Source organism: Phoca vitulina, unplaced genomic scaffold, assembly GCF_004348235.1.
Source record: "Phoca vitulina isolate PV1807 unplaced genomic scaffold, GSC_HSeal_1.0 scaffold40, whole genome shotgun sequence".
In the NCBI taxonomy this organism is placed as follows: domain Eukaryota; kingdom Metazoa; phylum Chordata; class Mammalia; order Carnivora; family Phocidae; genus Phoca; species Phoca vitulina.
The window spans coordinates 544,792-567,833 of record NW_022589743.1 but is presented as its reverse complement, the minus strand read 5'-3'; the positions used below and the strand labels follow the sequence as shown (position 1 = coordinate 567,833).

Genomic DNA, 23,042 nt, shown 5'->3' with positions numbered 1-23,042 from the left:
ATTTTATTTATTTATTTGACAGAGAGAGAGAGTGAGCACAAGCAAGGGGAGTGGCAGGCAGAGGGAGAGGGAGAAGCAGGCTCCCCACTGAGCAGGGAGCCTGATGTGGGACTCGATCCCAGGACTCCGGGATCATGACCTGAGCCAAAGGCAGATGCTTAACCAACTGAGCCACCCAGGCACCCTCTTTTTTTTTTTTTTTAAGTTTATTTTATTTTTCAGTAATCCAGCATGGGACTGGAACTCACAACTCTGAGATCAAGAGTCACATGCTCTTCCAAGTGAGCCAGCCTGGTGCCCCACAGAGGTTCCTTTTCCGGTGGAGCCTTGGGCTGGAAAAGATGACAGGGAAGGAAGGCCATGTTTCTATCTCTGGGGGCTCCAGGAGGTGCTCTCAGGCCTCAAGGAGGCAGCAATCAGGTGGGGAAAACCAATGAGCAGCATCTGTACCCCATTTCTTGGGTTTCAGAACGCTTTCTTATCCATTATCTCATTTTCTCTTGCAATCATCCTGTGGGGTAAGCCCAATTATCTCTCTTGCTCTTTGTTTATTTATTTATTTTTTTTATTATATGTTTTTAGGATTAATTTTTTTTAGTTATATCTTTGTTTCAAGAGCATGTAAAAAACACTGGAGAACTGAACTCAGAATTTTTTTTTTTTTCTCTTTTTAAAATGGATGAAATAACCCTTCAAGACATTAAGTGGGTATCCAAGGTCACACAGCTCTTAAGTGACTGTGCTGCAACTTGAACCCAGGTCCTCTCACTCCAAATCCTGTGCCCTTTATGTAGCCTATCCCCAGACACCAGCAAGCCCAGGGGGGACACTAAACCCAGTCCTCTGAGAGCCTCCATTCTGCTGAGGGAAACACGGGTCCTGCCACCGGGGGCTCACCAGGGGCCCTGTGGAGAATTATAGTTTCCTGCAGGGTGGGATAGGGTGGGATAGCAAACACTCAGCGCCCCCTGTAGGCTGGGCAATTTGCACAAGCCACTCTTTCTCTCTCTCTCCCCTCCTCACCCTTCTTTCTTTATCACAAAGCCCCATTTTCGAGGTAAGGACAGTGAAGCTCAGAGTAACTTGTTTCAGGTTCCCCAGTGAGTCTAGTGGCAAAGCTGGGATTAGAATCCAGGTTGGCCTGATGTTAATACCTGTGCTTTTTCCTCCAGCATGGAAGATGGTTGGTTCATGAGTCACCTTCTCTGTGAAGCTTTTCCATGCCTTGGATGTAGAACTGACCACTTGTGTATCTGGGTCCCCACAGTGCCTCACATGGATATCTCCCAGGGCACCTGCACACTTCTTAGGCTCATTTTATTTTTATGCCTGTCTCCCCTCACTAGGCAGTGAGCTCCTTGAGGGCAGAGAGTGATCTTGGCCATTTCTGTGTCCTCAGTATTTAGCACAAAGCCTGCGCACAATCAGCGTCCAGTAAATAGGTGTTGCATGAATGATGGGAAGGTGCTTGGATGGCCTACTTATATCTATTTTCCTGCTTCCTTGGAATTATCCTAGACAGTGATGTTGGGGGGTGGGTGCGCACCAGCGAATAGATGGGGGATGCTGGGGTAGAGGTCTGGGCACCTGACTCACCTAGAAACCTTTCTGGATTTCCCACACCTGCACTCATGCTTCACCTCCAGGTACTTTTTTGCTTTCAGTCCAGCCTCTCCTACACTCCTTCCTCCACCTCCCAGCGCCTTTAGCTCTCCCAGGTTTGCTGTCTACGGGGCAAGTCTGGTGTTGGTATCAAAACCATCCTTTCTGGTCCCATTTTACTCTCATAAGAGCTTTAAGAGGCAGGATTGGTGGAGATGACCTACTTCTATTTTAGAGTTAGGGACATTCAAGCTCTAAGGAGTGGTGTCCAACTTCATACAATAAGTTGGTGGCAGAACCGGGTTCAAGATGATGGAAGGGGAGAGGGCTGGGGGAAGTTTTCTGAATCAGGGACAGGCTGGACTTCCCCCAGGGACGTGAGGAACCTGGCTCTGTTTTCCCTGCTCCAAAAAAGAAGAGACCCCAGTATGTCTGTGAGATAGATGGCAGGGAGAGAATCCCAGAATCTTGTCCCCCGCCAGAACTCTCCAGACCTTCTGCAGTCTTGATGATTGCCAGTAGGTGCCGTCAGTTTGCAACTTTTTGGTTCTGTCCCTACACTTTCAGCTTCCAGCCCCTCTCTTCCTCCTATCACCTGGACAGTCTACACTGGAGAAGGTGGGAGAGGGCCTAATTGCTGTGAGACAAATGAAAAACTGCTGCCCTGGGAGAGGAAGCAGGAAGCGGGAAGCAGGAAAACGGTCTCTGATCTGCACTTTGGCTTGGCTGCCTTGCCGCTTTCTAGGCTAAGCCAAGCCAAAAATAAATAAATAAATAAAATAAGATAAAATAATAATAATAAAAAAAAATCCACACTGGGCCGCCGATTGTGCCCTGACAGGCACTCTTACCCTGAAACCAGGTCCAGGACAGCAGAAGCCTTTGTGTGGAGGATGGGTGAGTACTGGGAGACCAGAGAGAACCTGGGAGGTGGGTCTCTGCTCAAATGTTACTCTAGGGTCTCTCCGGATCCCAGCAGGACTGAGGCAAGGGGCCGGGGAAACAGGCACCAATAGAATCTCACAGAGGGCCTAGTCAGCCCCCAGGCACTAGCCCAAATAGCAACACCAGCTGAATTAGAAGGCACCCCTCCCTCGAAATGCTTGACTGCCATCTGCTGGAAAACTGTCATAACAGCTACACAAACCTACAATGACCACGAGAGAAATGGTGCCCCCTGGAGTTGTGCGATGCACAATTTGCACACTGAGAGTGGCAATCTCCCTAGCCAATCCTCCTCTGGGGAGGGAGTCGGGCAGTAGAAGTAAACATCCAGGAAGGAAGAAGAGGCTGGGCACCTCCTTCTCCAGGAGTTCGGTGGATTCAGTTCTCAGGAAGGCAGAGTGGACCAGGACCCAGATGAGCCCTGGGGAGATAGGGCGCGCGCGGGGGGCGTGGGGGAGTTGGAAGGGCGAGTGGGAAGAGAGCCTACTAACTTCTTAGGGCCATCAGGCCCTTCTGGGTCCCTCGTTGGGTGCTTGCTTCCTTTTTCCCACTTCACCCGACTTGGTCTCCAGTGGCTGGGAGTGGGGTGGAAAGGACTCTGGCCCGGGAGACTGAATCCGCGGAGCCGGGAGTCCGGGCTAGGAGGTCGCGTTCTTGGAGGGTGGGGGGTGGGGTGGGGCTGCAGCCGCCTTCGCGGGGTAGGGGAGGAATCCTCCGAGGTCGAGGGAGGGGGCCAAAGAGCAGCCCCTTGGCGTCTCCTCTTCTTTCTCTCCCCTCCCAGGCTCCGGTTCAGAGGCGCTGTCGGCGCCTGCCACGGCTTCCAAACTGCTCCGCTTCCTTCTGCGGCAGAAAAGGACTTTCAGATGTTGTAGCGGCGGCGGCGGCGGCGGCGGCGGCGACTCAGGACAGCGCCCCCTCCCCCTAACGGCCGCCCCCCCCTCCCCCCCCCCCCCCGGGCGCCCCCGCTCCCCCACCTCTGGGAAGGAGCTGGGGGTGTGGCCAGGGGCCGGTATAAAGTCCGGGGGAGCCGGTCCCGGGCAGCCGCTCAACCCCCTTCCCCCCCCCCACCCCTTCGCCCGCCGCCTGGGCCGGGCCGAGGATGCGGCGCAGCGCCTCGGCGGCCAGGCTCGCTCCCCTCCAGCCCGCTTGCTAACTTCCCTGGCTCCGTCCCTGTCCGCCCGCGGGGCCGCCCCGTCTCCCCGCGCCCTCCGGGTCGGGTCCTCCAGGCGCGCCCGGGCGCTGTCGCCGTGTGTCCCTGCTGCCAGTGTGCGCGCGCGTTCGCCCCGTCCTAGCTCGGTCATGCTGCCCCTCTGCCTCGTGGCCGCGCTGCTGCTGGCCGCCGGGCCCGGGCCGAGCCTGGGCGACGAAGCCATCCACTGCCCGCCCTGCTCGGAGGAGAAGCTGGCGCGCTGCCGCCCCCCCGTGGGCTGCGAGGAGCTGGTGCGGGAGCCGGGCTGCGGCTGTTGCGCCACTTGCGCCCTGGGCAAAGGGATGCCCTGCGGGGTGTATACCCCTCGCTGCGGCTCCGGCCTGCGCTGCTACCCGCCCCGGGGGGTGGAGAAGCCCCTGCACACGCTGATGCACGGGCAAGGCGTGTGCATGGAGCTGGCGGAGATCGAGGCCATCCAGGAAAGCCTGCAGCCCTCTGGTAAGGTGCCCCTGTCCTTGCATGCCCTACCTGGTGTTCTCCCCTCCTAGAAGCCCCTTCCCCATTCAGGCTGGCCTGGAAAGCCCTTGAAAATCTGTGAGTTAACGAGGAGGCAGGTACTTGGCAGGGCTGAACTGCCATGGGACAGGCTCACCCAAGGAAACTGCTGTTGAATCCCTAGCAGCCTGTTGCCACCAGCAAGGAAGACTGTCCCAGCCCTCCATCTCAAACCTCCCAAGGGTGTCTGTTTGGGAAGAGAGGTCTCAATGGTAGTCCTGGCTGCTGGTGCAAGAGTGGAACATAACCTGACCTGGTCCAGCCAGCAGCCTGCAAGTGAGCGGCCTGGGGCCAGATAACTAGAGGATGGAGATGGCAGTGGTGGTGGCTGTCTGTTCCTGATCCTGGAACTTCCCTCATCCTGGCCACATGTGAAACCCCAGGGGTCTAAGAAGCCAGGGCTTGGCCTTTTGACATTGAGGCAGGGTTGAGTGGGACATGCAAATTAGAGGGGCTTTGGTGGTGGGGGGCATCAGAGTTGCCCCTCCCCAAAGCCCCCCCCCCCCCAGGCAGCTCACCTTGCTGTTTGAGAGGTATTGGGAAGACAGAGGTCTCTCTGCCAGGCCTGGGCACCTCATCCTGCACTGGTATACAGGCACCCCGCTCCTCTCTCCTGGCAGGTGTCATCTGAGGTGGCGAAGAGAAGCAAGTCTTGGCTCCCAGCCCAGAGCTGTAGAAACCTAACGGTGTGGGATAGGGAGTAGAGAAAGGAGAGAGAGAGAGGGAGAGGGGGAGGCGGGAGAGCAAGAGGGGGGAGAGAGGAAAAGGGAGAGGGAGAGGTTTAGAAGGCCCTTACACTTTCTCTTTTTCCATTTTTCAGTGAGCCTCTCAGTTTCTCCTTATAATCTTTCTCAGTCTTTTGTTCTTTCTTATTCTTTTGTTATTTCCTGCTACGTCTCTCAATCTCTAGTTTCACTACCAACATTCCTGAGTTCTCCTTTCCTCAATGTCTTCCGCCTGTTATCAGTTTCTCTTTCTCTATCTTGTTCCCTTTCTGCTTTTGTCCTGTTTCTCTCACTTTCTCCTCAGCACCTTTCTGTTGCTCTTTCTCTCCGTGTCTCTGTCACTGTTTCTCTTTCTGTCTTTGTTCCTGTCTTTCTCTGTTACTTTGGCAATCTCTCTCTGCTTTTCTGTATCTCTGCCTCTGTTTCTTGTTCCCTCTCTGACTCTGTTTTCCTCTCCCTGTGCCTCTGTCTGTGTCTCTTTTCCTGGTGCTTGAAGCTTCCATTGTTGCAGTCCGGATGCTGGGACTCCGGCCCCAAGCTTCCTGCCCTGGGTCCCAGACCGTTCCACTTCCTCAATCCTCTGCAGCTTGTTAGCGGAGGAAAGCAGGATGCAGGGAAAACAGGAAGGAGGTGGACCCCAGGGGTCTGGCCTCAGGCCTCTCTGCCCTTCCTGTCCCTAGGCAGTGAGAGATAGGTCAGCAGAAAACATTCTAGGAGAAATGCCAGCCTGGCACCCAGCACATCTGGGAAGCAGGGGGGTGGGGGTGGGGGTGTCCTGAGGGAGTAAGGCACTGATCCTGGGGCACAGATGCTGGTGCCAGTGGGAGAGGAGGGGTACTGGTAGCAGACCAGACTGGGAGTGAGGGCTGAGCTCTTGGGCTCCCTGAGTATAATGGGACCTCTTTCCCTTCATATCTCCATCCTCCACTGTACAGTGGGTATGTATCTGGCACCAGATTAGAATAGGTGCTAACCTTCTCCCTCACTGACTTGAACTCGGGGCAGAAGAGCCCTCAGAGGGTCTTGAGCACCCCCTCCTCCCTGGCTGGGTAGGAGTACCCCATCCAATAGTGGAGGAAAATCTAATCCCCTAGGGGCTTTGGGGGAAATGGTATGAAGTTTGTGATTATCCTGTGGACATCATGCAAATTGGCCTTTATGTCCCCTTGGGATTACAGGGTCCAGGTCTCTAATGCCCACTCCCTCCCTCCTTGCCTGTCCTCCACCCATGCAGGGTATGCAAAGATCTGGAGAGGGAAAGGGCAAGCCTGGAGAACCCTGGGGAAACTAGGTACCTACTCGGCAAGCTGTGTCCGTGCCTTCTCACCTCCTAGTCATCACAGAAACATCCCCTGCACCATGTGAAAGGTGCCCCCTAGAGTTGTGCAACAGCCCTGCAGGGTCTCTGGTGAGACAAGATGGCCAGAGCTCAGACCTTATCCCTGCTATTCTCTCTAGCCTTTCACTGTCAATAGGCCACTGTCCCTCCTAGGTCCCAAGGCTTGGACCCTCTTGCCTTGGGAATAGTTTGGCAGAGGGTATCAGGCTTCTCTTTCTGCCTTTTCCTCTTGGAGCTAAGCTTCAGCAGGTGACTGGGGGAGGACAACCACTTGGCATGCCCCTTCCCTTGGCCTGCTATGTCCAGCTGCCTACTATTTGCCCCAGGAGCAGGTTTCCTCCTTCCATCTTAAGCCTCTGCCCCCTAACCTCCCCATAGCCCTCCTGTCCCAGCTTTCTGAGCCAGAAAACGTGGATTAATGCTGCTCAGGCCCCCAGAGGTGGGGGTGGGGTGGGACATGTGCGTCAGAAGTCCACAATTCTGCATCAGTGGACTGACCCTTGACTCATGGAATCTGGGGGAGTGGACAGTGGGAAGATCAGTGTTTGGACTGGGGAGCTCCTAAACTGTGCTCTTGGGTCTCTCTGGGACAGGGTTAGGGAACAGACAGCCTGGGTTAATTTTTAGTCAACGCAGCAAATATTGTCCCCCTTACTTCAGTACTGGGAATCCAGTCATGTCATGGGAACAGGGCCTTCCCAGAAATTCTGTGCCTTGGGGGAGGTAGGGGGAGGAGCATGGCTGCTTAACATTTTTTCTTTAGTATTGGCAAAGCCAGAATTATTGGTGCCTCGGGTATCAAGAGTCTTTTCCATTTAAAGACATAGGATCTGCAGGGATAAGTCTGTCTTCCTTCCCCTCCAACCAGTCTGCTGCATTTCCTCATCTGTAAAATGGAGATGACAATGGGACCTGCCTCACAGGCTTGGGGTGTCTGGCATGGAGTAAGACCTCCATCAGTTAGAGCCATGATGAAGATGGTGATGAAGAAGAAGCTGAGAAGATTTCGGTTGAAACTTAAATTCTCCTCTGATGCTGGGATTTTGAGGGACAGTAGGGCAATTGAGCAAAGTAGGGGGACATTCAGAGGAGTTGAGAGGGGTAAGGAGGAACTTGGTGCTTTTTGCTGCTGTAAACATGGGAAGGACAGGCCAGCTTTCCTTCAGTCTGAGGAGGGCAGCATGGCATGACGGTGAGGGGGATGCCATGTGAGCCAGACCTCGAAGAAAGGGCTAGGTACCTGGCATGGATGATCTTGGTTTCTCTAGGCTGAGTCCAGGGGAAGAAAGAAAAGGCCTTTCTTGCAGGGTACAGGGGTGAGCTGAAATGCCTGTGTCTGGGTGGCTGGGCCCACCCACCTCACAGCCTCACCCTGGGTGTCTTGAAGGGGACCGGGCCTGGAGTTGAGGAGGAATCATGGGGTTGAAATCAGGCAGCCAGAAAGAGGAAATCCTCTAGCTTTGACCATGAACTTTTCAGCCAGTGGTGCCAAAGCTGTGAAGTCTTTTCTCTCTCTGGGTGCCTTACCCTTGGTTGCTAGAGCAAAGACCAAGGTTTGCGCTGTGTTTGCATGTTGTTGGCCTAGCTCCAAGCAGGGGCTGGAAGAGATGACCTGGCCTACCTTGGAAGTCCCACCCCTTAAATAAGCCTTTTAGAGGTCAGGTCTAACTCTGGGGGGACCGACCCACAGGGATTGGGGTCTTTCCAGAGGGCCTCACCTGGGTGAGCAGTACCAGGTACTGAGTAAGCAGGGAAGTAGTAAGTATTTAGACAGCTTTGGAGAGTGGAAGGTTAACGTTTTTCAGAGGCCCAAGGCTACGATCCTCACCCTCCCAAACCCAGTGTCTAGGGGTGGATCGTGGGGTGGATCCTCAATCTGCCTGTTAAGCAAGGCTGGGCAAGGAAAAGTTACAGATTAAATGGAAAGTCAACAAGCTATGGGGCAGGCAGAGTGCCCCGCCCCGGGTCTGTGTCTCTGCTCGGGGCAGGGTCAGAGTGCCCGAGTGCATGTGGGTGTGCACGTGTGGACCAGTGTGTGCCTGGACACGTGATTGTTTGTATATGTTTGTGGTTCTTGCATCCTGGCCTGTCTGTGTCTGCGTGGGCAGATATGGATATACTCTGTGTACCTATGTCCCCATGAGAGTAAGTAAGCAGCTACTCTCCCTATCTGGTGTATTCTTCTCTAAGCTTAGACACAAGGTAGGGACAGACCGGGACCAGATCTGGAGAGTGGCAGAGCAGCTGGAAGTTGGCATGCTTGGTGTTAATGAAGGATTGATCTCCTCTGTGGAGTGCCCATTTGGTGGGGTAAAGCAGTCTGGCCTTGGGCGAGAAGGGTCCAAGTATGGCATTGATGAGTATCTGGACTCAAGTATGTGTGTTTTGGAGGCTTGTAGGATTCTTCAGTTCTTCAAAAAATAAAAAAGGAAACTTGCCTAGCAACAACAAAAAAGTGGGGAAACCAAGGAGGGGGAGGCCAGATTATCCCCAGATAATCCCCTTAGTGTGACATGAGGCCTTACTCACACAAGAGCGTAAGCTATGCTTCCAGCCTTGCCCTATGGCCCATGCGGCTCCAGGTTTCAGTGAGTGGACCCAGTTGTCCTCCCCCCCCCCCGTTTTTTTAAAGATTTTATTTATTTATTTACGAGAGAGAGAGTGAGAACGAGCGCAAACAGGGGGAGGGGCAGAAGGAGAGGGAGAGAGAAAACCCCAAGCAGACTATGGGCTGAGTGCTGCAGAGTCCTACCCCTACTTGGGGCTTGATCTCGCAACCCCAAGATCATGACCTGAGCCAAAACCAAGAGCCAGATGCTCAACTGCTCAACCAACTGAGCCACCCAGGCACCCCCTTCATTGTCCTCCTTAATAATGCCTCCTAAGTTAAGGGATAAATATTCCATATATCCATTAATAACCCCCCAAGAGTTAATCATTTGTGAACTTCAGCTCGTAGAAACTCAACATTGGAAAGCCTAATTGCAGTTACATTTCTACTCTAGATCTCTCTAGGTTCTTGAGGTCTTTACCACCCTGATGCGCCATACTTCCAGGATGGGAGGCTCTCAACCTCCATTTGTTAAAAAACTCTTGCTTATTTCTTGAACCTGAAAACATTCTGCCTGCTTACCAAGAGAAACAAGTGCCACTGCGCAAAGTAGTGCTTCCCTTTATGGCTATGAAAAGAAAGCAAACTCAAAGGAAAGACCAAAACCTTTTCCAGGTTCCAAGGGTACCCCTCAAATTAGCATCATGGACTGTGGCAAATGAGTCCTTTTGATCCCTTCCAGCCTTTTCCGGGTAAAATGGTGGTGCTTTTGTTCATGTCTCAGCTCAGCCTCTGTGGTTTCAAGATTTGGCTCTAATTCTTTTAGATCTTTCATTTCCTCTTCCTCTCCATTATCCACCTCCAGCCTACACCCCTGAAACACTGTGCCCCCTTCCAAAAGTCTATGCTTTTGTGCAAGGTGGATGCAGGGGTAGGGATCACTGGCCAGTCTGGGCCTTTTGGCCAGAAAGGTTTCTCGGGAGGGTCTTCAGGGAAGAGCCCGTGTACCAGATCTTTTCTCTGGTTCTGACTGAGGGTTTGGGGTCCATCTTCTTATGGCCCCCTTGACAATGCTGGTCTTCTGAAATTTACCCACATCTTTTGCTGTCCACGTCACCGGGAGGTCTTGCTATAGTGGATTCTCCTTGGTTGACCCTTAAGAACTTGATGTTGGGGCGCCTGGGTGGCTCAGTCGTTAAGCGTCTGCCTTCGGCTCAGGTCATGATCCCGGGGTCCTGGGATTGAGCCCCACATCGGGCTCCCTGCTCGGCGAGAAGCCTGCTTCTCCCTCTCCCACTCCCCCTGCTTGTGTTCCCTCTCTCGCCCTGTCTCTCTCTGTCAAATAAATAAATAAAATCTTAAAAAAAAAAAAAAAAAGAACTTGATGTTGTCTCTGAGACTGGAGTCCCCTCCGGACTGTCCTTCTTGGGATGTTAAATATGCAGAAGGATAGATTATATCTATCTGCTCCATTTATTCCTTACCTTTGATTCTTCTTTCTAAACCCGCCCTCCACCCATGACAAAACCTTCCCATCTTTGGTGACTCAATTTTATAAATAACCTTTGGTATGGAATCTTGACAAAGACTTTCTGAAAGTCTAGATTCCTCCTTGCCTGGTTTCCCTTTATCTACTTGCTTCCCCCCACACCACCAGAACTAGGAGAATAAAAAGAGAACTAACCCCCCAACTAAATTTGGCTAGATGGAAAAATACCATTTGACCCAGAGGCAGCTCTGGGACTGCTGCCATGCATGGAGGAACCTGCTAACTCCTCAGGAAAAAAAATCCTGACGCAAACCAGATGTAACCTTCTGTCTAGCTGCCAACATCTGGAATGCAGCGAGCTGCCAAGCCCAAGCATTTTAGAGGTGACTCTGATCTGCAGAGAGGTCTTGCAACCTCTTTCTCCAGCTCAGCCCTGTATTCCGGTTTTGGCTGCCTGGAGGTTGGAGTAGTGGTTACGATTCTGGGACTTCTGGATTGGGTTATTCTCGAGTTCAGATAGAGTCTTCAGGGGATCCCAGGGAGAGTGTGCAGGTCCAGCCTCACCACCCCCATCTCCACATCCCCAGTGCCCTGGCTCTGGGCAATAGACATGGACTTCGGATGGTGTCTAAAATCCAAGGATGGGAGATGTGGGGGTGGGGGGAACTGAAGGGAGGTGTGAGGGTGTTTTTGGTCCTGCGGCCACACAGTGTGTGTCACACACACACACCGATTCACACTTTCACATGTAGGCATACACACCTACTCCTGCTTCTTCTCTCCTGTTCAGCCAATGGGGAGGGCCTTTTGGGCCAGATTTCTCATCACTCATGGAAATTCTGATTTTGGTCATGTGGAAGAGGGGTAGCAGAGCCAACAGATCTGAGGATCCCCTGGTTGGCTCAGCCAGATGCTGAAAAGAGCAGGAAAGGAGACAGGAAGAGAGAGTAGACAGAGTGGGGGATGGTAGCAGGAGCTGAATGGGGGTGTGTGTGAAATCTGGTGGGGAGGCCCCTGCCTGCCTTAGACCTCCCTGCAAGGCCCAGGGGACCCTCCTGCTCTCTGTGCAGCTGCAGCTGGTGACTCATCTGAGGGCTGGACTGGGTGGGGTGAGGGACAAGTCAAGGACTTTAAGAGGAATATTCTCCTGAGGAAATCCCAGGAGAGTGGGGGGGAGATGAGGGTGTTGCTTTTATTCCCCCCCACCCCACCCCAAGGCCCCCTATTCTTTCCCAGAGCCAGGCTGGAGAATCTCCAAGAAGAAAGCAAGGTGGGAGGCTGGGTTGGTGTGTTGCCCTGTCCTTTCCCGGTGCTGACCTCTCCCCATCTTGGCCTGACTGCAGACAAGGATGAGGGTGACCACCCCAACAACAGCTTCAGTCCTTGCAGTGCCCACGACCGTCGGTGCCTGCAGAAGCACTTCGCCAAAATTCGAGACCGCAGCACCAGCGGGGGCAAGATGAAGGTCATCGGGGTGCCCCGGGAGGAAGCTCGGCCTGTGGTGAGGACCTCTGACCTACAAATGCACATGTGCACCGCCACCACCACTAGATCTGGACTATGTTTATTCAACAAACATTCATTGGATGCCTACTGTGTGCAAGAGGCACCCAGTATGCATCATCAGGACCCAGAGAATCCTCATTCCTTTCCTTGAACTGCCTTTCCTGTTCATCAGTTATATATATATATATATATATATATATATATATATATATATGCAGTTGAAGTAATTGTTAAGTACTGAAATACTTCTGTATCGGTTTGTAAATAGTGGTTTTCCCAAGCCTCCTGGCATTTCTTAGCTCTTCTCTTGGATTCTCCACGCAGACTTTTTCAGTAACTAAGTGGTTAACGCTGGCCACAGCAGGGGGCCTGGAGACCCTGCCCCAGGGTCTGGCTAAGTCCTTTCTGATGGATGGTTCTGATGGATCCTGGCCTGGGTCTTCTTACCAAGTTGTTAATTGTATGATGTCAGCTATCCCTCCTGCTTAGAAATCATTCCCTTCCCAACCACCTCCATAGGTTTCCATAACCTCTTCCCCCCACAAGGTCCCTTCCATTCACACCCTTCCTTTTTAGAAGCTCTTTAGCTCAGAATCCTCTGTTCAGTATCCTTCTGCTCTGTCCACCAGGGTCCCCTGAACCCACTGGGCCCTGCCCGGCCTCTGGGCCTTGAGCCTCCTTTCTGGGCCTTGAGTCCTGATCTGACCCCCAGCTTTGGGGTCTTCCTGCCTCTCTCCCTTCTGCTAAGCAGTTTCATTTTCCCTTCCTCCAGCCCCAGGGCTCCTGCCAGAGTGAGCTGCACCGGGCCCTGGAGCGGCTGGCCGCCTCACAGAGCCGCACCCACGAGGACTTTTACATCATCCCCATCCCCAACTGCGACCGAAATGGCAACTTCCACCCGAAGCAGGTGGGTCTTCATCCCTGCTGGCTCTGTCCTGGCCTCAGCTCTTGGGGCATTCCTGGTCTCTCCACAAGATGGTGCAGGTTGGAGATCTCAGGAAGGGGGAGACCTCCCCACCCAAACCTAACCCTCTGGGTCCTCCCCCAGTCTTAGAGCCTCAGCTTATTTTCCCCACCACGCTCATTTTGGAGATGAAGAAACTGAGGCCCAAAGTCACAGAGTGAGTTAATGGCAGATCAGCTGTCCTGCCTCCCCATCCAGGGCTATTTCCATCACGTCTGGATTCACCACTTAGCACTCCTGCCAACCTCTACCTCCCAGCACTCTTTCATTCCCTGTACTGTACTCCATCCTATGAGTAGTTCTCCTTTGCCATAGAATATCTCAGATTTCATTTGGGGATGGAGGGGCTCAGTCATGAAGGGTTAAGGAGGAAACTCAGCCTGCCCCTTCCCTCACGCTGAGTGACCAAACCACCTGGGGTACAGCCAGGATGGAGGTGAAGCAGATCTGACAGCTGGGAATGGGAGCTTTGGACTGAAGCAGAGGGGCAGGAGAGAAAACATGAATGCAGGAACCTCCCTATTCCCTCATGCCCTTGGAACATGGGCTCCTCTCATAAGCCCCCAGGAGGCTAGGATGTTCAGCAAGGTTGGCCCTCCTCAGCCCCATCTCTGACCCATGAGGGGTGGGCTTACTTGGAAGAGTGGCATATCTGGGCAGAGCCTTATGCTGGGTGTGGCCTGGGGAGTCCTGGCCTGGGTCTTTCTCCAGCTCTTTGTGGACATAGACACATACATTCTCCCACTCCGTGCTCTGTAGATAGATCCACAAAGTGGGCTGATACTTGGCCAATAGAGGCCTAGATAGGAGGAGAAGGGCTGCCCCCAGGTCGGCAAATCCCAGGATGACGTGAGGAGATGATGGGGTGGTATGCAATGAGTGCAGGACCAGAAAGGGCCCCTCAAACCAGTGCCAAACCTACCCTCAAGCTTTATCCCAACACCAATTTTATCCTTGTCCCATTTTTTAGAAGATTTTATTTATTTATTTGAGAGAGAGAGAGAATGAGTGTGAACAAGCGCAGGGGGAGAGGCAGAGAGACAAAGAGAGAGAGAGAATCTCAAGCAGACTCCCTGCTGAGCGGGAGCCCCACACGGGGCTCCATCTCAAAATCCTGAGATCATGACCTGAGCCGAAACCAAGAGTTGGATGCTCAGCCGACTGAGCCACCCAGGCGCCACTATCCTTGCCCAATTTTTAAAAACTTTTTTCCCCTCATTAAAAAAAATTAATAGATTTTATTTTCTAGAGCAGTTTTTTTTTTAAAGATTTTATTTATTTGACAGAGAGAGAGACAGTGAGAGAGGGAACACAAGCAGGGGGAGTGGGAGAGGGAGAAGCAGGCTTCCCGCCGAGCAGGGAGCCTGATGCGGGGCTTGATCCCAGGACCCTGGGATCATGACCTGAGCCGAAGGCAGACGCTTAACGACTGAGCCACCCAGGCACCCCTTAGGTTTACAGAAAAATCGAGCAGAAAGTACAGGGTTCCTATCTACTCCCTCACCCCCAGTTTTCCCTGTTAACATCTTGGTTTAGTACGGTACATATGCTACCACAAATTAAGGAACTAATATTGGTCCATAATTTACATTAGGGTTCACTCTTTGTGTTGTACAGTTCTATGTGTTTTCTTCCCCCAATATTTATCCCACTGAAAGTTCTGACACTTGAGCCCTTTATCCCTAGACCAGTGCTGACCTCTGAGACAACCTTCATTTCTTGGCCAATATCTCTCTACTCCATGAGCTCAGACGGTCCGTGCTTGTGAAAGAGCCTCTGCCCTCAGAGGCCATCTTGGATCAACTGTCTGACTTGGGCTGGGCTGGGATTGGGGCAGGCTGCCTGGGGACTGACCTCTCACACCCTTGTCTTGGCAGTGTCACCCGGCCTTAGATGGGCAGCGCGGCAAGTGCTGGTGTGTGGACCGGAAGACGGGAGTGAAGCTTCCGGGGGGCCTGGAGCCAAAAGGGGAGCTGGACTGCCACCAGTTGGCTGACAGCTTCCGCGAGTGAGCCCTGCCAGGAGGCAGGGGGCTCAGTGCCCCCTGCCACCCCCATCCCCTAGAGGCTACAGAGCTGACCTGGAGCCTGGGTCTGAGTCCTGGCTCTGTCTCTGACCCAGAAGTTTCCCTTCCTGTGTGTGTGTGTGTGTGTGTGTGTGTTTGTGTGTTTGTGTGTTTGTGTGGGTGTGCCCTTGGGGTGAGCCAAAGCCTAGAAGTGTCTTTGGGCTTAGATAGTCCGAGAGGTCTGAGAGTGGCAATGGGGAACCCTGGTATGTCTCCAAATTGGTCCTGGATTCATTCATTCATTCATTCATTCAGCCATTCTAAAAACATTTTTTGACCACATACTACATGCCAGCTCTAGTTTTTTAGCCCTGGGGGCTCTTATTTTGACTTTGTTTGATTTGGTCATGTGGGGCCACTTCCTATAAACTGAGCACTAGCTTATGGGGGAAGAGAAGTCCCATTTCCAGAATCAGAGAAAGAAAGTAGACATGTACCTTGACTTTTGTACCTTGTAGCATTGTCCTTCCCCTCGATTTAGTCAGAGGGTGGAGGCTGTAGGGAAAGTGTGGGGTGGCAGATGATTCAATGGTCAGGAGTCCCAGGCCCACTCTCAAAGGTCAAGCCTGCCAGGCTCCCCTTCTTCTCTTCCCCAGGCCCCTCCAAGGGGAAGGACCTATAGAGACAAGCCCACCTTTGGGTATGGTGTGCCACCTGCTTGGTTGCCTGGCCGCCCAGACCCTGCTGTGGAGGAGGGAAGAAGGTCGGAAGAAGTCATACAGGACAGAGGGCTGGGGAGGTGGGGCCCATCTCTGAATAGTCAGGGTGGGAGGAAAGGATGCACAATGGGACTACATGTGCCTGATGGAACAGAAGACACACATGCTGGGGGGTGAAGGACTTGCCTGGGGTCCTACTTCCTCCCCTGTTTGTGGTCACAGTCACAAAGTCACCAGGATGACTCCATCCTTCCAGTGGCTCACCGCCTGTGGCTTTGCCTCCCTCCCCATACCTCCCTGCCCTCCAGGCATTTCTGGCTTGACTGGATGGAAGGAGACTAAGGGACCTACCAGTTGGCCATGATGTCTTGTCTTTTTTTTTTTTTTTTTTTAACAAAACAGAACAAAACAAAACAAAAATCTAGACAATTGTGTTTGGTTGATTTATTTATAATTAGAGACAGGGATGCACCAGGGGTGGGAAGGGCGGTCATAGTGTGGTCCCCAGACCTGTCCTATATGGTAAGAGGACTGCAAAGAGTCAACCAATTCACCCACCTCTTCCCTGCAGCCTCTTCCTAGGGAGCTTCCCTGTCCCCAAAGTCATGCTGTCTGTGTTCAGACTCCTGGTGGGCAAATAATGGCTTCTGGAAGGAAGGCAAGCAAGGACAGCCCTGCTGGGCCAAAGATATTTCTGGGATCATGTGTGTGAAGCTGGGGTATGTCCTAGGGCATCAGGCAGACTGGATGTGCATCTGGATTTGATGTATTAATTTAGTGGGGGAGGCACTTCCCTGAAGTTGGGGAAAGGGGGTAAACTCCAATGCATTCCCCAGCTCTGACTGCCTAGATTCTTTAATGGGGTAGTTGTGTTGAGATTTGGTTCTGAGAGGTTGGGAGTAGGGGCATCTTTGATTTTGCTGTCTTGAGCTCAGCAGGCTGTGGGCTCTTGGTGCCAAGCCCAGAATTTGTGCCCATGTGGTACGACTGGATTTCTGGTCATCTCCCACTGCCCCTCTCCCCCATCTCTGTGCTCTGTGTGTGTGTACACTGACCTGGGTGGGGGCCCCTTCTCAGGAGGTCACAGGCAGCCTGAAGACACTGTGCACCAAGTCTTCTACACTCTGGGGGGGTTCCCTCCTGTTGGGTTGCCTTCTGGATTCCTAGCCCTTCCCCAGTTCCAGAGGCACTCCCAGGCCTTTTAACTCACTGGCTCCTGATGAGCTTGCCCCTGTGCTATCTGCATCTTAAATTCGGGCCTGCAATCCTCATCTCTCTAGCTCTGCCTCAGTGAGAGTATCCTGTAGCCATCTGGTCTCCCTGAGACACCACAAGCCACTGCCCGCAGTAGGAGATTAAAGAACAAAGTGACCTTGGCCCCTTGACCCCCCTTCATGGAGCCCCCTACTTCTTGGGCTGAGGTAAGTGCAGGCTGACAGTTAAGTTTTAGGTCCTTAGACCAAATAAATGTAGAGAGAGTATCTCTTTCCCTAAAGCATCTCTTTAAATTCCCCTTTTTCCTCCAGCCCCCCTTTCAATGCTCCTACCGGTACCATTGGTAGTGGTTACTAAGAGGTCCTTTTCCTCTCGTGGGTCTCCAAAAAAAGCTGGATCTGCTTGGGAAGTAGCTGCATATATGGCCTGGGATGTGCCTTTGGTATATCTGCATATTTGTGGTACGTGTGGGTGTGGGTTTGAGTGTATGTGCATGTGTATGAATATAGCAAAGCGATACTTTGGAATATACGAAGTGAATATACAAGGTGAGATGTGAACGCATGTGTACTGGGTGTGGGCGTGTGTAGAGGAGACGCTAATTTGAGGGGTGTGTCTATGTGGGCTGTGTGAATCTGTGAATGTATGTGATGTGAGGTGGGAGGGAATAGAGAAATTCACAGAATATGTATGTACTTCCCTCCCCACTATGAATGAGTGGCCTTCACTCATTAGGTGTCCCCATTGCAGGATTTGTGGGGAGCCTAAGCACCGAAGAATAGAGGATATGCACTCTGGGAGACAGAATTACACATCCCACAGAAACACTGCCCACCCTCCCCCCCCGACCTTGCCCCACGCTTGCCTCCACGATCTGGGAGTCAGGTCCTAGGTGTCCAAAAAGAAGGAAATAAAAGCAGCTGTGTCAATGTGGACACCCTCTACCACTCCCAGGCTAGAGGAAGTACACTGTCCTGGCAGTGTCACAGTGGGGAGAACCAGGCTCCAGAGAGGAATTGCTGGTCTAGTTTGCACCTAGCCCCACCCCCTCCCTGCCCAGCCATGGCCTCCAAATCCCCTTGGAGGGTCACTCTCGTAGCCACAGGGCATCAGCATGTCTGGCAGAGGTGGAAGGGAGGAGGTGGCAAGGACTAAACTCTTGTGTCCTGTTGGGACTTACCCAGACAAATTTAAAACTGAAGTCCTTGAGTGCTCTGCTCTGCCTCCCCAAGAAATGTTAATCCTCTCCACTGTGGCTTGGAGCAGGCGGGTGGGAGGCACCCCACCAGGATCCTTTAGCCCATTGGTGCCAATCTACTTCAGGCATTTGGTTTCCATTTCCCAGCTCATTAGTGGAGATCAAGCCCTGCTGTCGCTGAGGGTTGGGGGCTGGGTTTTCCACTGGCAAGCCAGCAGGGTGGGAGTAGGGAGTAAAAAGGGGAGACTTGGACTGACTCCAGTATTGGATTCAGGCTGGGGCATCTCTGGAGAGTTGGCCAAACTTCCTGGCACCTCCTCATACGAAGGCCCCTAGGTTCCAGCTACTGCAATCACTTCAGCTCCTTCCAGGAAAAGGCTGCTTGTCCCAACTCCTCTGCCCTCTGGGCCAGATTCAACTATACCAAGCTGCTCCAAGAATGTTATGAGGCATGCAGGACTTGGGGTGCCAGCTTGGCCCCCCTTCCTGGGGGGATATGACTGTGTGGTAAATGACCCTGAAACATTCCCAGCCAGAGAAACTCCCCCTGCATTCCAGACCCCTATGGCAATGTCACCTCTGACCCAGAAGGAGAAAGTCAAGATAATGTGGGAGGCAGGCAGGCAGCTACGGCTGTTGGGTCAGTTATTGGGTCCTGGGGTTGTCTTAGGGAAGAGGGGAGGAAAGGGGCAGTTTGTGAGTCAGGGGAGAGGGTCAATGGGGAGGAAGCATATTCATGGGGGAGGAGAGAGTTAATGAGAACAATAAGTGGAGGAGAGACAATAGGGCAGACCTTTGCACATACCCACGGGGGAGTGGACACCACTTCAGCCAGCCAAGAGTCTAATTAGATCTTCACTGTCAGAGTGATCTGTCCCCTCTATGTCTGAGGCCCTAGGAGCTGGGGAGAGTTAGGGTCAGGGAGCAGAAGTGAGGGTGGTGAGGATAATTAGAAACATGCTCTACTGAGTGAGAAGGCGCCCCCAGGACCATTTCTCCCCTCACCCCCCCCCCCCCCCCCCGCTCCTCTCTTCCCAGGTTCCCAACCCCCTTCTCCATGACCTGGACTATTCCAGCCAGACTAGGGGAGGGGCTGGTGGAGCCTGGGAGTAGAAACCCGGTGGGATTGGCTTCCTGGGCCCTTACACAGTCTCTAAAGTGCAAACAACATATTTTCGCCATGCAATGGTATTTAATTACACATAAAAACAGAGCCATTAAACTGAAATTAAACCCTTGTTGGAATCACTTAATTCAGGGCATGACAAATTGCTTTCAGTGGAGGCGGCAGTGAAGTCCCCCCCAGGGAGAGATGGAGATTAGCAGCTTCCATGGCTGGCTGGGTCCCCTCATTCTCTTTAGAGCTGGCTCCCTTACCAGCTCTAAATTCTGAAATTTGGATGACCTTCTTCCTAAAGACCACCTAAGCCAAGGGAAACCTCTGGGTTTGTTTAGGATGATAGAAATTGAGGGAATCACAGAATCACTGTCCAACCCAGTTTTAGACAATACTGGCCCATTTTATCAATGCGGAAGTTGAGACCCAAGTGCCAAAGTCATCCAGGGCCAGGATTAGGATGCTGGCACCAAGGCATGACCAGGAAAGCTGTTTTTTTTTTTTTTTTTCAGGCTTGTATCCTTTCATCCTGTGCCTGGAGACAGAAGTTGGGACTGGGCAGGTGAGGGTTGGGGAACCTCCCTAGCTGGGGAGGGTAGATTTCTTCAGAACTGGGCTCCCACCTGATCCAAGTCTAGAGATGTCAGGGAAGGCAAAATGGTGGCCCTGGTTGCTTACCACTTGGGTGAGGTTGGGCAGGTGGGACCTTCTATTCCTATGAGCCACAGTTTTCCCGTCTGTTGAAGGTGGGATCATAATTCCTGGTAAGACTGGTGGGCGGAATGCACGAACAGGGCTTGGGGCTGAGTTCAGTAAGTGGTTCTATTGGACTTCCTTCTCAGGACCCCTGCTTCCCCATTTGTGATAAGATCCAGTTGGGACCTGGTAGTTTCCAGGACCTTCGCTTGCTCTGACTCTGTTTGTAGCCCTTTCTCCTCCTGTCAGGACCCTCTTTCCTTCAGTTTCCCACTCTCCTCTGTAGTCTGTTTTTCCAACATGGACAGAGGTCTGGGGTCTATACTGTTGCCCCCTAAGATTTGCCTGCCTCACCTAGTCTTCCAGTGGCTGTGTGAGACCCACCTGGGAGGTGAAAGGAGATCTCATAGGACAGGGTCTGCACTCTGGGGAGGGGATAGAGTGGAGGGGTTGTGTGCACAGCCTCCCTCCCCCATGTGCCCTCTATGATCTGGAAACCTGCTCTGATTGGAACCAAATGGGTTTGCTGTGGCTGGAGGCATCTCAGAAGTCCATTCACTCAATGCAACCTCCCCCTCACCCAAGGAGGGGAGGTGGGTGTAGATTAGGAGAAGTGGGGACCTGGGGTTCTCTGTGCTGGGGCTAGGAGAGAGAGTCCTTTCCCTCTTTCCTACTCTACCCACTAGAGGCCTGGGAACTTTTTTATTAGCCCAGGAAGGGCAGCAGTGGGGCGCTGGCCAGCTGAGGACATATCTGTCACTGAGGCTTGGGTGGGCAGCCCCCCACCATCCGACAGCCTCCTCTGGGAGCAGCACCCCCTCCCCCACCCCTGCAGTGAAGCTCAGCTGCAGGTTACCAAGTAAGGGCTGACTAGGACTGTACACTGTCTCCTGCAGTGGTCTCAAGGTCATTCCCCTTCCCCTTGGCCTCCTAGGCCTTGGTAGACAGAGAGGTTCCTGTGTTGGGGGTTGCGGTGGAAGGGCTAGGGCCCAGGGTTCCCGTCATTGCAGGCCTGGCAGCTACCCGGCTGCAGATGGCTCCCCCGCCAGCCTGGCGGCCAGCACAAATGCTTTGCAGCTGTACTTCTATTGGCTTGCCCCGAAGAGACTGGAAACAGAGGCAGGAAGCTGGGGGGACACAGAGGGGCACACATGGATTGCTGGGGTAGGTCTGGGACAGGCCAGGACAGATGCCCAGCAAACCCAGGTTGCTGGGAAAGTGAAAATGGAAATGAACACTGGGGCCTTGAGACTGGGGGGATTGGGCAGGGGGGAAGCTTCCTTACCCACAGGGGCTGGAAGGGGGGCTTCCTGGGAAAGGATTGTGGGGTGGGAGAGGGGCGCGCTGCCTGGAAGGGCCAGGGCTCAGGGTCCCTGCCTCCCTCCTGGGTCCTGGTCTCTGAGCAGAACCAGAGCTTCTAAATTGGAACAGCAGGGAGGGAAGCCCAGTCTTGTCTCCACCCAGGGGAAATTGGACCAGACTGCTCAGGAAATAAATTCAATTTTCCAGCATCATGGAAGGTTAGTCGGACAATAGAGGTTTTTTTCCCCCAAAAAACATAAGTAAAAAAAAAAAGTCCAATTGCCTTTGGCTGAGCTGTTTCCCAACTTCATTTCTCAGCCTCAGTTCAAGGCTTCCCATTCAAAGTGACATGTGACTGCTCAGTGACCCTGGCCTGATCGCTGGCTCTGTGAGGGGTCAGGCCAGGCCAGCCCAGAACTGTGACCAACCCCACTTCCAAAAGCCCTGGGCAGTCCTTGCCCCATGCAATGAGGGAGGGGTTGTGGTAAAAACAAAAACCCTCCCCAAAAGAGATTTTGAATTTAGGGGTGGGTGAGTCCTGAATCCCAGGCAGTAGGCCCAGGGGGGTTTATGTAAGAAATGTAAACTGGGACCTTAAAAGTTTTGAAAAGTTTTCTTTTTTGGGAGAGGTGTGGGGAAGTTTGCCTTTAAAATGCAAAGGGATTTTGTAAATCCCTGCAGTGGGGATATTCTTGGGGCTCTAATGAGGGGAGCTGGCTCACTGGCTGGGGAAGGGCTAGCCTCCCTTTGTGCTCTCTGCAGATGGTGGCCTTGTAGGCCACTCTGGGCCCTGGCAGAGGAAGGGAGGGTCAGCACAATCCAAAGTAGAGGGCAGGTCTGGAGTGGGGTGAGAGCAGAGGCTACCCACAGGCAGATCCCATAGTTCTAGGGTGGGAGGTAGTGGTGGGGAAGACCACACAGGAAGCTTTGGGGAGAGCCGGGCAGTATCTCATTGGAGAGGGGTGCATGTGAGGGGGAGAGAGGATGGCTCTAGACTGGTGGCTGAGAAAGGTCAAAATCAAGAAGACCAGGGCTGGGAGCAGCCTTTAAGTTCTTCTCCAGCTCACCCATTACACAGATGGGAAACGGAGGCCTACTGGGGTCTGTGGCTTGCTTGTCTGAAGGCATAAAGGAGCTGGTGGCAGAAGTGGATTAGAACTCACCATCTCCCAGTGAGTGCAGGGGGAATGTTTGGGCACCTACCCTTTCCATAGGAAAGGCCTCTTCAGGCACCAGAAAGGGGAAGCTAAAGTAAGGGCTCTAGTTGAGGAGGAAGGAAGGAGGTCCTGAGGGAAGATTCTGGGTGGGAGATTATAGTGGGAGATGTGCCACTTTCCAGGCAGGAAGAGGGAGGGGTGACTTTGTCAACATCCCCAGCAGCCTGGGGCTGGGGACACAATCCCTGATGCGAGAGGAGGGGTTTGGCAGAGACACCAGAATGAGGGGCAGACAGCCCTATCCTGGTGTATGTGGAGGCAGGGGATTGGATTTGATGACCTTGCGTTCAATAAGCTCCAAATGTCACTATTATCGTCATTGTCACCATGGGTTTGGGTCCAGATTGCTTGGGTTCAAATCTCACTGCGCTACTTATTCTTGGTGGACCCTGAGAGACTGACTTGGTCTCCTACTCCACAGTTCTATATCCATCAAATGAGGATAAATAATAGTACTTATGAAGTATTGCCGTCAAGATTAAATGAGATAGGAGCACCCGGATGGCTCAGTTGGTTGAGCGTCTGACTCTTGGTAAGTCATGAAGCTAGTCAATGGCAGAGGGGACCTGCCACCCACATCTGCCTGACCCCCCCCCCCGGCTTCTAATTCTTGATCCAGAAGAGGGAAGTTGTGTGTGTGTGTGTGTGTAGGTGAGAGTGGCGTGAACTAGACAAATGATATGTTCCATCTCAGTGTTCACGGGTGTCACATCTAATGCTGTGGAGGACAGAACGTCTCTCCTGGGG

General features: G+C 52.9%; 1 protein-coding gene across 1 annotated transcript; it reads left to right on the top strand.

Annotated features, from left to right (window-relative positions):
- Positions 1 to 3,593: 3,593 nt before the first annotated feature.
- Positions 3,594 to 15,964, top strand: IGFBP4 (insulin like growth factor binding protein 4). The gene is made up of 4 exons (XM_032428930.1): positions 3,594 to 4,195; positions 11,700 to 11,857; positions 12,635 to 12,769; positions 14,704 to 15,964. The coding sequence occupies exons 1-4, from the start codon at positions 3,847 to 3,849 to the stop codon at positions 14,836 to 14,838; spliced, it is 777 nt and encodes a 258-aa protein (XP_032284821.1). The 5' UTR covers positions 3,594 to 3,846; the 3' UTR covers positions 14,839 to 15,964.
- Positions 15,965 to 23,042: the final 7,078 nt, after the last annotated feature.